Genomic DNA, 13,354 nt, shown 5'->3' on the forward strand with positions numbered 1-13,354 from the left:
CAGTTTCAAAAATTGAACCTCCCCCTCCCAACCTGGCACTCCTAGGCTTCCTTATTCTGCTCTACTTTTTCAATTTTCTTGGAACTTATCACCTTATGTACATATTATATGGTTTACTTGTTTATTATGATTATTATTTATTTTATGGCTGCTCTCTCTAGAAGGTAAGCTCCATGAAAGCAGTGATCTCTATTTTGTTCAAGTGTAAGAAGAGTGTCTGGCATGTAGTAGGTACTCAATAGATATTTGTTGAATGAATAACAGGACTAATAACTCCTTACATTTTTTATAGTGTTTTACACTTTAGTGTTTTCACATTGCATCTCATCTGATCTTCACAATTACCACATAACATGGGTAGGGCAACCCAGAGTTTATTATCTCCATTCTACATTTAGGAAAATTAACATCTAGAAAGGCAAAAAGATCTACCCAAAATCACACAGCTGGAATGTGGTAGAACCTGGAACCTAGTTCTGTGCATTCTTCCCAGAGCTGCCAACATTCTACTGCATAGCCTGCAGTCCTTGAGGAAAGGCCTTCCAGATTCTTTGTTAGAACAGAGACACGCCTTGCTTCTGCCATTAACCCAGTGCCTTGAAGCTGAATGTGTTGCACCTGCTCATGGGAATACAAACATGTGAAGTTATCCAAACCACGTGAAGTTATCTAAAGACCTGAGTTTATGTGGGGAATAGCCATGTGAATGTCAGACAAAATGATTCCATTCCCAAATGGTGCTCTCTCCAAGAAAGAAAGCAACATTTGACTATACCAGCTGCTCAGTGGAATAAATCATTTGTTTCTTCCTAACCAGCTCTGCCTTCCTCTTGCATTCCACATTAAACCAAATAGTTCTCCAAAGCAACTTAACCGCACAAAGGGGGAAATTACAGTCTAAGACGGCATCTGCCACAGAAGGTGCATCCTGGTGGCCTCTTCCACTGTGCCACCATCTAAGCCGCTGACTGCCCATGGCGAAAGCTCTCCCCCACTGCCGTTGCCACACAAGAAAAGTGCAGACTGTCCCTTTAAATGTACCACCGAAGAGGAAGCTGGTGTTTACTTGGCAGGAGAGAAACAGGATACTTCATGCTTGGCATACTGCTACCATTGGCATCCAATCCAGAAGCTGCTACATTCTGTAGGGGTGGCAACTATTTTGTCCTCAGGATAACATAGTGGAAGATACAGCTATATTTACATACAGGCTTTTTAACAGAGATGCCTGTCACCCCTGGTAAGCTCACAGGAGGCAACAGAAATGGCACAGCCAGGAAAAGGCAAGCCAAGTCCTCAGTGCCTTCTGGCAGGTGAATACACAGTACCAGCGAGGGAGGCCTGGTCTCTTTCCCTGGTCCCCAGAATGTCATTATGACAGGGATGTATGTATCCCATAACCCTCCCAAGAATTACTAAGTAGATCGTTTGTCTTCAGTGCCCTTTTCCTTTGATCACAGCAAATCAAGAGGTTGAGGCTTGACCCTACTACCAAGTCGGTTTGCTTCCAGGCTCAACAAACATCCCCTAATGAAACAGCAACCATCAATATAGAAACCTCAGACTGAAAACAGAAGCATCCACTCAAGCATAGTTTACCAAATGCTTGATGGACTTCAGATAATAAATGGACACAAGCATCACTGAAACATGAAAACATACAACAACCTCAGCCACACAGGCATGTACTGAAGTATTTGACACTGGGGAAGTAGGAAGGATGAAGAAAAGAGGTTATTTTCAAGGGGAAAAATATGAGATTTGGAGGCAGAGTAACTGGGTTCAAGTTTCAAAGTTTTCTTACCTTGGGCAGGTCGCGTAAGCTCACTGTGACTCACTGTGACTCACTTTCCTGATCTGAAAATAGGATGATGATAATTTCTTAAGCAAGTACTACTTTTCTGATTTAGACAATGTTTAATTATGGGGAGATGCCTGTTTAGTTTAAAAAATAAGAGCATGGCTTTTGAATTCAAACATAGATATAAACTCTACCCCTGATACTTATTCACTATATGCCACTGAGGAAGGCACTTATTCTCTCTAAACCTGAGTTTATTCGTCTGTATAATGGGGATGATGATGACACCTATCTCAAATGGATGCTGCAATAATCAAATACTGTTGAAATAACGCTTTATAAACTATAAACTCCAAGGCAAAGAAAAGTTTTCTTTAAAAAGTCTTGACTAGAGTGACCAACCAATCTGGTTTGCCAGGGACCAAAGGATTTTAATTTCCAGGGCCTGGCACTTTCAGCACTAAATATGGAAAATCTTGGGCAAATTGGAAAGAGTTGGTTACCCTAGTCTCGATTAGCCCTTAACAAAGTCAAGGGCCTGAATAGGCCTTAACTGGGAAGACTAGACCTTAACTAGACTTAGGCCCTGGCCAGACCGGAGCGCTGTGCCCGGCGGTGGCGGTGGTGGCGGCTCTCAGCCGAGTTCTGCCTTTGCGTCCACGCCAGCCCGGAGCCTCCAGGGGCCGACGGTCAGTCCCGGCGTGGCGAGAGGATGGTCATCCACGTGTTCATCACCTCCTCCTCGGGCTTCGTGGCAATAAAGAAGCAGCAGCAGGATGTGGTTAGATTTCTGGAAGCCAACAAGATAGAGTTTGAGGAGGTGGACATCACAACGTCAGAAGAGCAGAGGCAGTGGATGTACAAGAACATCCCCCTGGAGAAGAAGCCCGCCCAGGGCAACCCTCTGCCACCTCAGATATTTAATGGGAACCAATACTGTGGAGATTATGACAGTTTCTTTGAATCCGAGGAAAGCAACACAGTCTTTTCATTCTTAGGCCTGGAATCACAGTTGGCATCAAAGGCAGAATCTTAGCGAAGACAAGAGGAAGAGGCCGGAGATGCATTTTGGAGCGCCCCTGGTACTCAGCACACACCTGCTTACCTAATGCATCACTGTGACAGAAGCCACATGCATTATCAGTAACTTTGCTTGCCATGGAAAAGGTGTTTTGGGAAGACATGGGTCTAATGGGATTGCATGAGTGCTTTAAACCAAATCAGGACCGTGGTGGACTTTTTCCTTGTTTTCAGAATTGCCTGCAGTTGCCTCACTCACCCAGAGGTAGTCACCTGTTACAGGTGTGCGTCCTGAATAACTGAGTGATAAGCAGGTGGCACCATCAGAGAGAAAATAACTGGATCTGCCCTGGGTTGTAGTTGATGCCAGGATTGCTCAGACCTGCTTCTCTTCAGGCTGCCTAGGTGGTGTCCTTGAAATTAGTCTGCCAGGCTATTAGAATATTTTGATCAGAAAGAAAAAAAGCAATGTTGGTTGACAAAGGGCTAAAGATCTTTGCTGCAGATTCACAAGCATCACTATTCCAGTGCTTTGTCATAACTGTAGAAAAAGTTAGATGTTCTAGCCTCCTTTTAGTAATGGAAATTCTTACCCCATAAATCCTCCAAGCCCTACAGATGTTTCCAGAAATCACTGTTGCAACAATGTGTGATCAGAACCAAGTGACAGGGATGAAAAGAATTGCTATTTGGAAAAATACATGCTTCTTTATCTCTTACAAAGGAAAAGTTTCACCTAATGTGTAAGATGACTTAAAAGATATATTTACAGAGGTGCACTGATAATTAATTTATAGGGACATTATCTGACTCGTACCTGAAGGCATTTCAGCTCCAACAACTTATTATGCGTAAGTGCACATATATTTTTAAACGCACCTCCCCTAACTAATAGTTCCTTATATATTTTGCAAAGGGATTGTATTTTTCGAGAAAGGAAGATCTCAGTTAGATATATTTTGTGAACCCTTGAGGAGGCATATTAAAAGATACTAATATTGCTGCACACTTTAAAAAAATAAAATAAAATGCTTAGGCCCTGGATTCTACCTCAGCCAGTTTCTGCCTAAAACTGAATGGATTTAGGTCCTAACTGGCTTCTGAAAAACTAGGCTTTAAAATGCTTGGTCCCTGCATTGTACCTCTGCTACTTTCTCACTAAAACTGAAGTGGATTTAGCCCCTACCTGGCTTTTGAATAACTAGGCTTTAAAATGCTTAGTCCCTGGATTCTACTGCAGCCACTTTCTGCCTAAAACTGAAGTAGATTTGGGCCTTGCCTGGCTTCTGAAAAACTAGGCTTTAAAATGCATAGGCCCTGGATTCTACCTCAGCAAGCTTCTGACTAAAACAAGTGGATATAGGCCCTACCTGGCTTCAGAGTACCTAGACTTTAAAATGCTTAGGCCCTGGATTCTACATCTGCCAGTTTCTGACTAAAACTGAAGTAGATTTAGCCCCTACCTGGCTTCTGAATAACTAGGCTTTAAAATGCTGAGGCCCTGGATTCTACCTCAGCCAGTTTCCTACTAAAGCTAAAGTAGATTTAGGCCCTACCTGGCTTCTGAACAACAAGGCTTTAAAAATGCTTAGGCCCTGGATTCTACCTCAGCCAGTTTCCTACTAAAGCTAAAGTACATTTAGGCCCTACCTGGCTTCTGAATAACTAGGCTTTAAAATGTGTAGGCCCTGTTTTCTACCTCAGCCAGTTTCTAACTAAAACTGAAGTGGATTTAGGTCTTAAAGGCTTCTGAATAACTAGGCTTTAAAATGCATGGGCCCTGCATTGTACCTCTGCCACTTCCTGACTAAAACTGAAATGGATTTAGGCCCTACCTGGCTTCTGAGTAACTAGGCTTTAAAATGCTTAGTCCCTGGATTCCACCTCAGCCAGTTTCTGACTAAAACTGAATGGATTTAGGCCCTACCTGGCTTCTGAATAACTAGGCTTTAAAATGCTTAGGCCCTGGATTCTACCTCAGCCAGTTTCTGACTAAAACTGAAGTGCATTTAGCCCGTACCTGGCTTCTGAATAAACGAAAGCTAGGCTAGTTCCATGGCTATTCCTTAACATACTCTGAGGAGATTTTAACCATTTTGGTTAGTTAACTGGGTTTAGAGCCTGGCTGTACCCTAATAAGACTCTGGCTAAGCCTTAACTCTGCTTTGAATAGGTTTTAATAAACTTAGGCTCTGGATTCTACCTCTGCTGATTTGAGACTAGAACTTAAGTAGATTTAGGCCCTAACTGGGCTCTGACTAAACATAAGCCAGGCTTAGACCATGGCTAGGTGTACTTGAGTTCTAACACTTAACCAGGCTGAGTTTCTGACTTGACCTACTAGGCTTCAATTACATTTTAACTAGGCTTAGGCCCTGCCTAAGTCTTAACTAAGCTCTGACTAGGACTAAACATTTTTTATCCTCCTATTAGGACTTCACTAGACTATGACTGTGACTTATGAAGGCTTTGGCCCTATCTAGACCTTTACTGGGCTCTGACTTGACCTAAGGTAGGCTATGGCACTCTTTACGCTTTAACAATACCCTGATGAGTCCTTAACCAAGATTACCAGCTTTTAACTAGTCTTAGGTCTTGGCTCCACTTTAATAAGGTTCTGACAAGTCTAACTATGCTTAGGCTCTGGGCAGGCCTAACTACGTCCTTGCTAGTACTTAACTACACCTAGGCCCTGACTACACCTTAACTAGACTGACTAGACCTTAACTATGTTTAGGCTAGGCCTTATCTGGGTTATCTAGAGTTTAACTGAGCAACTAGGCCATAAACAGGCTCTGGCCCTGGCTGCCTCTTAACTGGGCTTACTAGCCCTTAACTAGGCTTAGCCCTAGTTTAGCCTTAACTGGCCTTTGAACCTGGCTACACCCTTGTTAGGTGTAACTAGGACAAGGCCATGGCTATAAGTTAACTGAGCTTAAGCCCCAGCTAGGCCTTATCTAGCCTGACGTCTTGGATAGACTCTGGCCTTGCCTTAATTATTGTTTAGGCCTTGGCTAAATCTCAGTTACTCTTTACTAAGAGTAACCTCAATAATATATTCCTTTCAGCCTTTAGCTCACTTAGTTTGCATCTGCCATTACCTCACTTTTCCTGTAGTTTCAGGCTGCCCTCTGAGTCATAAAAAGGAAACAGACATGACCCCACTGTATCCTCACTGTTAACAGGAAATAGACTACTTCTAGCTTCGTTGCAGTCAGATGTATTTATAATGTAACACAGGAAGCAACCACTGAATTCACACACACACACACCCCAAGAAACCGGGGGATACTTTTTTAGGTAACACTCCACCTGGAAGTACATTTCCTTTTCACCCAGTCAAGATGGTTTATATAATTCCTTCCAGGACACCTACATTTTGTAACCAGTTTTTAATAGCTAGAGATGAAAGTGTTCCCAAGTACAGGAGCTGTACCCACAGCTTTTGCCTATAATGTGCAATTGGCAGTTAAGAAAAGAGAGAGCTGACACACTACAATTGCAGTAAAGGGAGTGTAAGCTTCACAAGGCTGAACTCTGAGCATGTGTAGACCCTGTGAACTCTCCACAGTTAGCTTATCAGGCAAAATGTGAAGAAGTAGCCAGTTTGGTGTATACTGGCTTGGACTATTAAAGGATACTGAAGTCCTCAGTTGATGACTTAAGAACAGGATGATGAATGCAGCTCAGAGCATGAACCATGAATTCCTGTCTAATGGTTTCATCAATACCCTAGTGACAAGAGACTGGTAATTGGTTCCAAAACCCTGCTATACTATTTGGTTTGGGAGTATGTATTTGTATAATTCAATTTTTAGTAAAATACTTTTGATTCTTTCCTCATTGGGAGGTCACTTTGGCCAACTAATCATTTTTGTCATCCTTATCAGATTCTAATTTAAATTTAAATAGGCCTGTATAGTCCTATTAACCCCTTCAGTACAGGGTGACTCAGTATCAGCCCTGAATGAACCAAATGAAATTTGTAGGTACTATCCAAGGCAAAGCGAGTAAGTAGCCCTGCTCACTGGATAGTGCCTGAACAGGACCTGTTCCTGTAGGTTGAAACCACTCCTTACATCAGGCTGTGTGCAGCCTTACGGCAATGGGGCTGATCTGGGCACCAGGACCAGGGAGTTTATGCATTCATTCACTCACCCCACAAATTTTATTTATCACCTACTATGTGCTAGATATGGTCCTAGGTACTGGAAATATGATAGTAAGCACAAATAATCACAGCCCTTGCCCTCATGGAGTTTTCATTCCACAAACAAAACAAAGAGAGGGTCTGCACAGTCATGAACTGAAGCCTAGATTACAACAATCTATACTCTATGGATATCACAGGGCAAAGTCAAATATAATGGGCAAAGCTCAAAAATGACAGAATAGCTCAGCAAGTAGGAGGAGAGACCTAGGTGAATGGCCATGAGGTCAGAAAAATAGACAGCTGCAACAAATGAGTTGTTATCCTCACTTTATAAGTATGAAAACAGAGTTGCTGAAGATCACCTGGCTAGTAAGTGACAGAGATAGGATATCAATCTAGAACTAATTGACTCCAGAACCCCCGTGCTTTCCAGAGCCATCACACTACAGTACTGATTTCTAGCCCTAAAAATCTCAGGAAATGAGCAAAGAGCTTTAAGCAACCTTATATGCTTACTAAACCACTCCTCATCAGCTCAGTCCTTATTCCTCAGTTCTGCCTGCTTCTCAACACTGGGGTAGGCATAAATCAACTATATTCCAATATTTTTTTAAATCATCAAAAAAAATTTAAAAACAAATGGAGCAGGCATATGGTTTTGATGGGGAGGGAGGCATGAAAATCTGGTGACAGGCCTCCAGGAGTGTGGTGTGGGCAATGGCTGAAAAGGAAGAGATGGTTACAACTGTATAAAACCTCTGGGCTATGACCACTTTTTTGGGAAAACAAACAAACAAAAAAGACTACTTCATGAGGATTCTTTTACAGTAAATTATTGAGAGGGGGTGAAAATAACCAGGAGGTTTAGGACTTATCCAACGCAACAAAATTCTCTGAGGATTTATAGTAATCCCTGGGGTTGTAAGGAATGCTAATGCTTATTAGTCCATAGTCTGCCAACAAAACAGCGAATTCTTGCATGTAAATAGACTGTCTATATCAGGCAAAAGTAAAATTTAGTTTTTTGGAAGCAAGAGACTAGCCCCATCGCTCTGACTAATCACCTTGATCCAATGACGGGAGGGAGTTCATTGCACAATGGTATCTAGGGGAAGTCCAGTTGAGAATAGGAAGCCAATCTGCTTCAAGGCCAAGGAACTTCCAAGGTTGTTCAGTGCTGCCACCATCACTCAGTTAAATCTCACAAAATACCAATTAGTTCTGCATCTCTTCTCATACCCCTCCTCAAAGTGTCTCAGAAGCAACTTAGTAATGCTATAGCAAGCTTTTTTTTTTTTATGGCAGCTGGATTCTCTAGCCCAGTTCCCTGGTCAAAGTGTATATATTCTTTGGTCTCCTCCATCTCCCTGGAAGATCCCACAGGGATGCAATGTACTCCCCACTCAAAGCCTGCTGTGGCAGGCTAAGTATGACTAATGGTCTTCAATGTCCATTGGGAAAGAAAATGGCTCTGTCATTGGATTTGTCTGTACCACAGAATTCAGAAATTCAATATCACACAATTAATGACAGACTGCTTTTTCTAGTTCTTTAATTATTTCCCAGAATGAGAAGTGTCTTATCTTCTGAACTAGAAAGAATGTGGTAGGTAGAAAAAACACGCAGTATAAGGAAGGAAGTGTGTTTTCTAGCTTCTCCCTCTGCTCTTTACGCCTACCATCACCACTACCACCACCACGCCATCCTAAGCAAGTCATTTATACTTTCTGGTCCTCAGTTCTTCTTTCTATAAAATGCAGTAAATTACTCACTTGAAAAAAATGGGGGGAAAGTGGACTAGATAAATGAATCATATCAGCATAGTGGATAAGAGCACAGGGTGTGGAGTTATACAGATCAGGGTCTGAATCACAGCTATGTCACCTTGTCGCTATAAGCCCTTGGCACGTCATTTAACCTCGCTGAGCTTCACATGTCCTTCTCTGTAAAAAGAGGGTGGAGAGTAATAATACCTATTTCACGGGCTGTTATGGGGCCAAAATCCAAGACTACTTGGAAGATGCTTAGTTCAATAAATAAACGTGACCCTTGTGCAACCTCACTCCTTTTATTTGCATCACTTTTGGGTGTCTTAAGAGTATTTATCAGGCACTTGATTAAAATGTACGGACTGGTGTATCGGACTTGCCCATAGGGCAGTAGGGAGATTCATAGGGCACTACCAAGGAACCTCAGAAGCCTGGAACAGGGTGATAGAACAGGACTAGATATTAGAGTTTTTCTTTATCCTCACCCCACCCCCCCAGTTGAGCTCAACCCATATCTAGTCATTGCTTTGAACTACAACAAAGAAGTGTCTTCCTGGAACCATAGGCCCCACTGGGATAACTAAAAGTGTCAGGGAGACACTTCAGGTTTAGCCTAAAGAATGAGAGCCAAGGACTGACTCCTGGGTTCTTTGCTCTGCTGGGGCACTGAAACCTTCTGTACCTTTATTTTACACATTCCCTCTTTCTCTGATTTCTCCAACCTCTGGCCAATCTCTGAGGAGGCTACAGACAATATACTTGAAAGATACTTTGAAAAGGAAAATATTGAATATTATTAACTACTAGTTGGACTTTGCAAACAAATTAATAAATGCCCCTTACAGTTGCAGAAATGTTACAAACCCCTGCTGTAATTAAATCTCTCTCCAGCTTTGCTTTGATAGTCTGGATCCTAGGGGAAGTATGTTGACACTGTTTCAGTACTTTGTGTTTCAGTGCAAGTACTGAGCCATTTATTCACTCCAGGGAAGAGAGAGAAAAGAATGAGTGTAAGAGTCTCAGAACTGAAAGCAAGTAACCAAGGAAGATGATCCGTCCCTTTCTGGAGGCTGTGAACTGGACACCAATGTTTCTCAATGGGAGGTGGCTTTGGATTGCCCCTGCTGAAGTACAAGGGAAATAAATAAGCTAGGCCCAACTCACCTAGAGCAATGGGTTTCAACTGAGTCAGTTCCCCCCACCCCAGGGGACATTTGTCACTATCTGGAAATACTTTTGGTTGTCACAACTACTGGAGGCCGGAAGGGAGATGCCACTGGCACTTAGTAGGTGTAAGCCAGGGATACTGCTAAACATCCTACAATGCACAGGATAGTCTCCCAGAACAAAGACCTACCCAACCCAAAATGTAAATAGTGTCGAGAGTGAGAAAATCTACACTAGAAAATCTTTCTATCCTTCCTATCCTAATAACTAGCAAATATTCTTGAAAGCCTTTCTTGGCACTGTGGGAGATATAAGACGTGGTCTCTGCCCTAAGGAAGCTTAGACTCAAATATGGAGACTAACCAAGCACACTGAAGCTACCAGAAAATAAAGAAGTATATCACATAGCTATTTTTTTTCCTACATAGTATGGTCTAGCCCCCAGGTACTAAAGGAAATTTCAGGAGGAGAAGAGCAGAAGGCATGGCAATCACTCAGGAAAATGTAAGAAGACATGAATCTTGAGTTGGTGTTCGATGGAGAAAATTATTCTCGTTGTTAGGAGAAAGATGAGTCTATGCTCACTACCCATACTTCCTTTCTTCCCGTTCTCTATTTAATTAGCATCTTGTAATCTGATTTCAGGACTCCACAGACTGGAGGACTCCACAGAAAATGTTCTCTTGTAGGTGACCAGTGACATGTTAATCACCAGACCCAATCACCTATCCTCAATATTTATCTTCCTTGACTCCCACCTTTTTGAAATTCTCTTCCTCCTTGGCTTTTATGAAATCATCATCTTGTTCCCTTTAGATCTCCTGGGGCTCAGCCTCTTTCTTTCTATAGCTAACCTCAACAGGTAGGTGGGCCTCAAACTCCAGTCTCCTGTCTTCTTCTCACTGTTTTCTCTTCGTTAATTTTTTTATTCATTCATTTATATCCACAAGGATATAGATATAATTCCACAAGGGATTTTAGGTAGTTATAATATCATGCTCTGAATTTTCCCTTAATTCTCATACCCATTCCTACGGTTTCACCCATCATCTCTACATCAGCAGCTCTCCAAACTACACCTCTGACTCTGATGTCCTTTCTACAAACCACTCCTCCATACCCAACCACCTCCGGGCCACTGTCCGCAGACGCTTCAAATCCAGCATATCCTAAATTTAGAGTAACCAACTAGTCCTGGTTTGCCCAGGACTTTCCCAATGTTAGCACTGAAATTCCCACATCCTGAGAATTCCCTCAACAGCAGACCAACCAGGACGTATCTGAAATGAATTCATCACATTTATCCCAAATCCAGTTCTCGTCCTGATCTCCTGATTCCCATATACCGTTTAATAGCAGAGTATCCTCAACTCCTCATTATCTTCCACCCCAACACACAATTTATTACCAAATATTGTCAATTCTATCTCCAAAATATCTCTGTCACCATCGCCTCCTTTCAACTCCCACTGCTCTAATTCAGGCCCTTATTGCCTCTCACCTGGAAAGTTACAAAAGACTCCTACTCAGTCCCCTCCCTCCCACCCCCTTTGCCAATTCACCTTCCGTACAGCCAAGATGGATCATTCTGAAACACAAATCTGATCGTGCATACGTAATCATCTCATCAACATGGAAGTCTTACAGACTGAACCCCAAAAACAGTATTAAACCTCGGCTCTGGGGTATTCAAGTATGATGACTACACAGTGTAATACCTTAGAAATGTTGCCATGACTGGCTAAAATGCACCGAGTAATAATATGAGCTGTAAGTGAAAGGGAAAAGCAAAACAAAACAAAACCAACCACCATAGTCTTGAGAAGCCAAGAATTTTGAGTCTGTCGGTTACAGTTTTGCATCTTCTCACTTTTTCAGAGAAGTATATGACAACCACAGTTAAGGTAAGATAAGTACTGCCAGGGAACTCCGGACAGTATAGACCAGTTATGGCCTTGATATTCATCTGACATAGAATCAACTGGAAGTTACGTTATGCAGAAACTAAGATAGATAGTCTGTGAGAGAATACACTTGCTCCCTTAGGCTAAGTCTTAACTTGTCTGTGGCCCGACTTTCAAATCACCCCCATACAAGAGCTATAGGCTTTCCATCCAGCCTGACGAGAAAAAGGAGAATTTGCTTGAGTGACATTTACATCAGTGTCAGGAAATATGTATCCCATTTGAATAATGATGGGGGGCAACCAAATTTAGATTATGAGAAGTGAAAACTGCCAGATAAAGAAAAAGCCAAATGTTCTCCCTAGAGGGGAAAGAGAGCTCGTCCCTCCCTCCCTCCCTCCCTCCCTCCCTCAGCAAAACAAAACTGTCCTCTGTCTCCTCTCGGACACTTGCAGGTGGTAAATTGTTTACAAAGGAACTCACCTTGGGAGTGAAAAGCTGACCTTCACAAAGGCATTAGAAAAAGATGGCTATGAGAAAAGCAGGGCCATAACCCAATGGTTTACCTCCCTAATATAGGAATTTCCATCGCATTGTAGGTAACTTCCTTGTCCATTTAGGTAAGTAAGAGATGTAGCCGCCCATCAGAAGAAGGCTCCCCCCAGCTAGGGTCCCACCTTTCGTTTTTTGTTTTTTCTTTTTTTGGGGGGCCCATTTGTTTTTCTAGTTTTTCCGTCACTTAATGGGGCATTGAAACATTAACACATTTCATTCATCTACCAAAGACCTTGCTTCTGAAATTCATTCTCCCTTCTCCATCAGGGACCTCCTTAGTCAGGAACACACACGCATACATCATGAACAAATATATATTCCTTCATCATTTAATAGCAGCAACACAACTTCTCAACCGGGGGGATATAAGCCAAGGTCTCTGCCCTACAGACATTTAGAGTCTAATCAGGGAGACCAACAAGCACGATTAACAGCAAGGAAGTAGACTGCATAGTCATTTTTTTCTATAGTTGCTATAGTAACTTGGAGAAATAACACTGGAATCTTTAAGAAAACTTCAAAAAAAATAAAGGAGCATGAGGGAACAATTTTAGGGTGATGAAGATGAACTCAAACTGCAGTCATTGATCTGCACACTTAAAATAGCTGCTTTTGTAAATTATATCTCAATAAAGTTGATTTTTAAAGTGCAAAAAAAGAGAAAACTTTAAATTTTTCGAAGAATGGAATTAGAGTTCATTCAGGTGTAACACAGGGAGAGAGGTTTTGAAGGTACAAGAAAAAAAATTCAGAGTTGGGACTCGCTTTCTGTCTCTCTCTCTCTCTCACTCACATACACACTACACATACACACACACACACACACACACACCTTGCTTTTATCATATAATATGGTTCAAGCTTATTTAGGCTTACAGCATTAAACAGCTTGTTCCAGAGTAAATCCTCTGCTGTCAACTCCCCTCTAGGCCAAAAAACCACTATGTTCACTGCCCTGCTGATTCCCACACCTCTACCTCCAGCT

At 42.1% G+C, this 13,354-nt stretch overlaps 2 protein-coding genes across 2 annotated transcripts in view; both read left to right on the plus strand.

The window, feature by feature from the left end:
• TRPC5 (transient receptor potential cation channel subfamily C member 5) overlaps window positions 1–13,354 on the plus strand; it is a 132,417-nt gene that overhangs the window by 51,940 nt on the left and 67,123 nt on the right. The gene's annotated exons all lie outside the window — the stretch shown is intronic.
• On the plus strand, window positions 2,514–2,837 carry LOC132481889 (SH3 domain-binding glutamic acid-rich-like protein 2). The gene has a single exon (XM_060086792.1). The coding sequence runs from the start codon at window positions 2,514–2,516 to the stop codon at window positions 2,835–2,837; it is 324 nt and encodes a 107-aa protein (XP_059942775.1).

Source organism: Mesoplodon densirostris, chromosome X, assembly GCF_025265405.1.
Source record: "Mesoplodon densirostris isolate mMesDen1 chromosome X, mMesDen1 primary haplotype, whole genome shotgun sequence".
Lineage (NCBI taxonomy): Eukaryota > Metazoa > Chordata > Mammalia > Artiodactyla > Ziphiidae > Mesoplodon > Mesoplodon densirostris.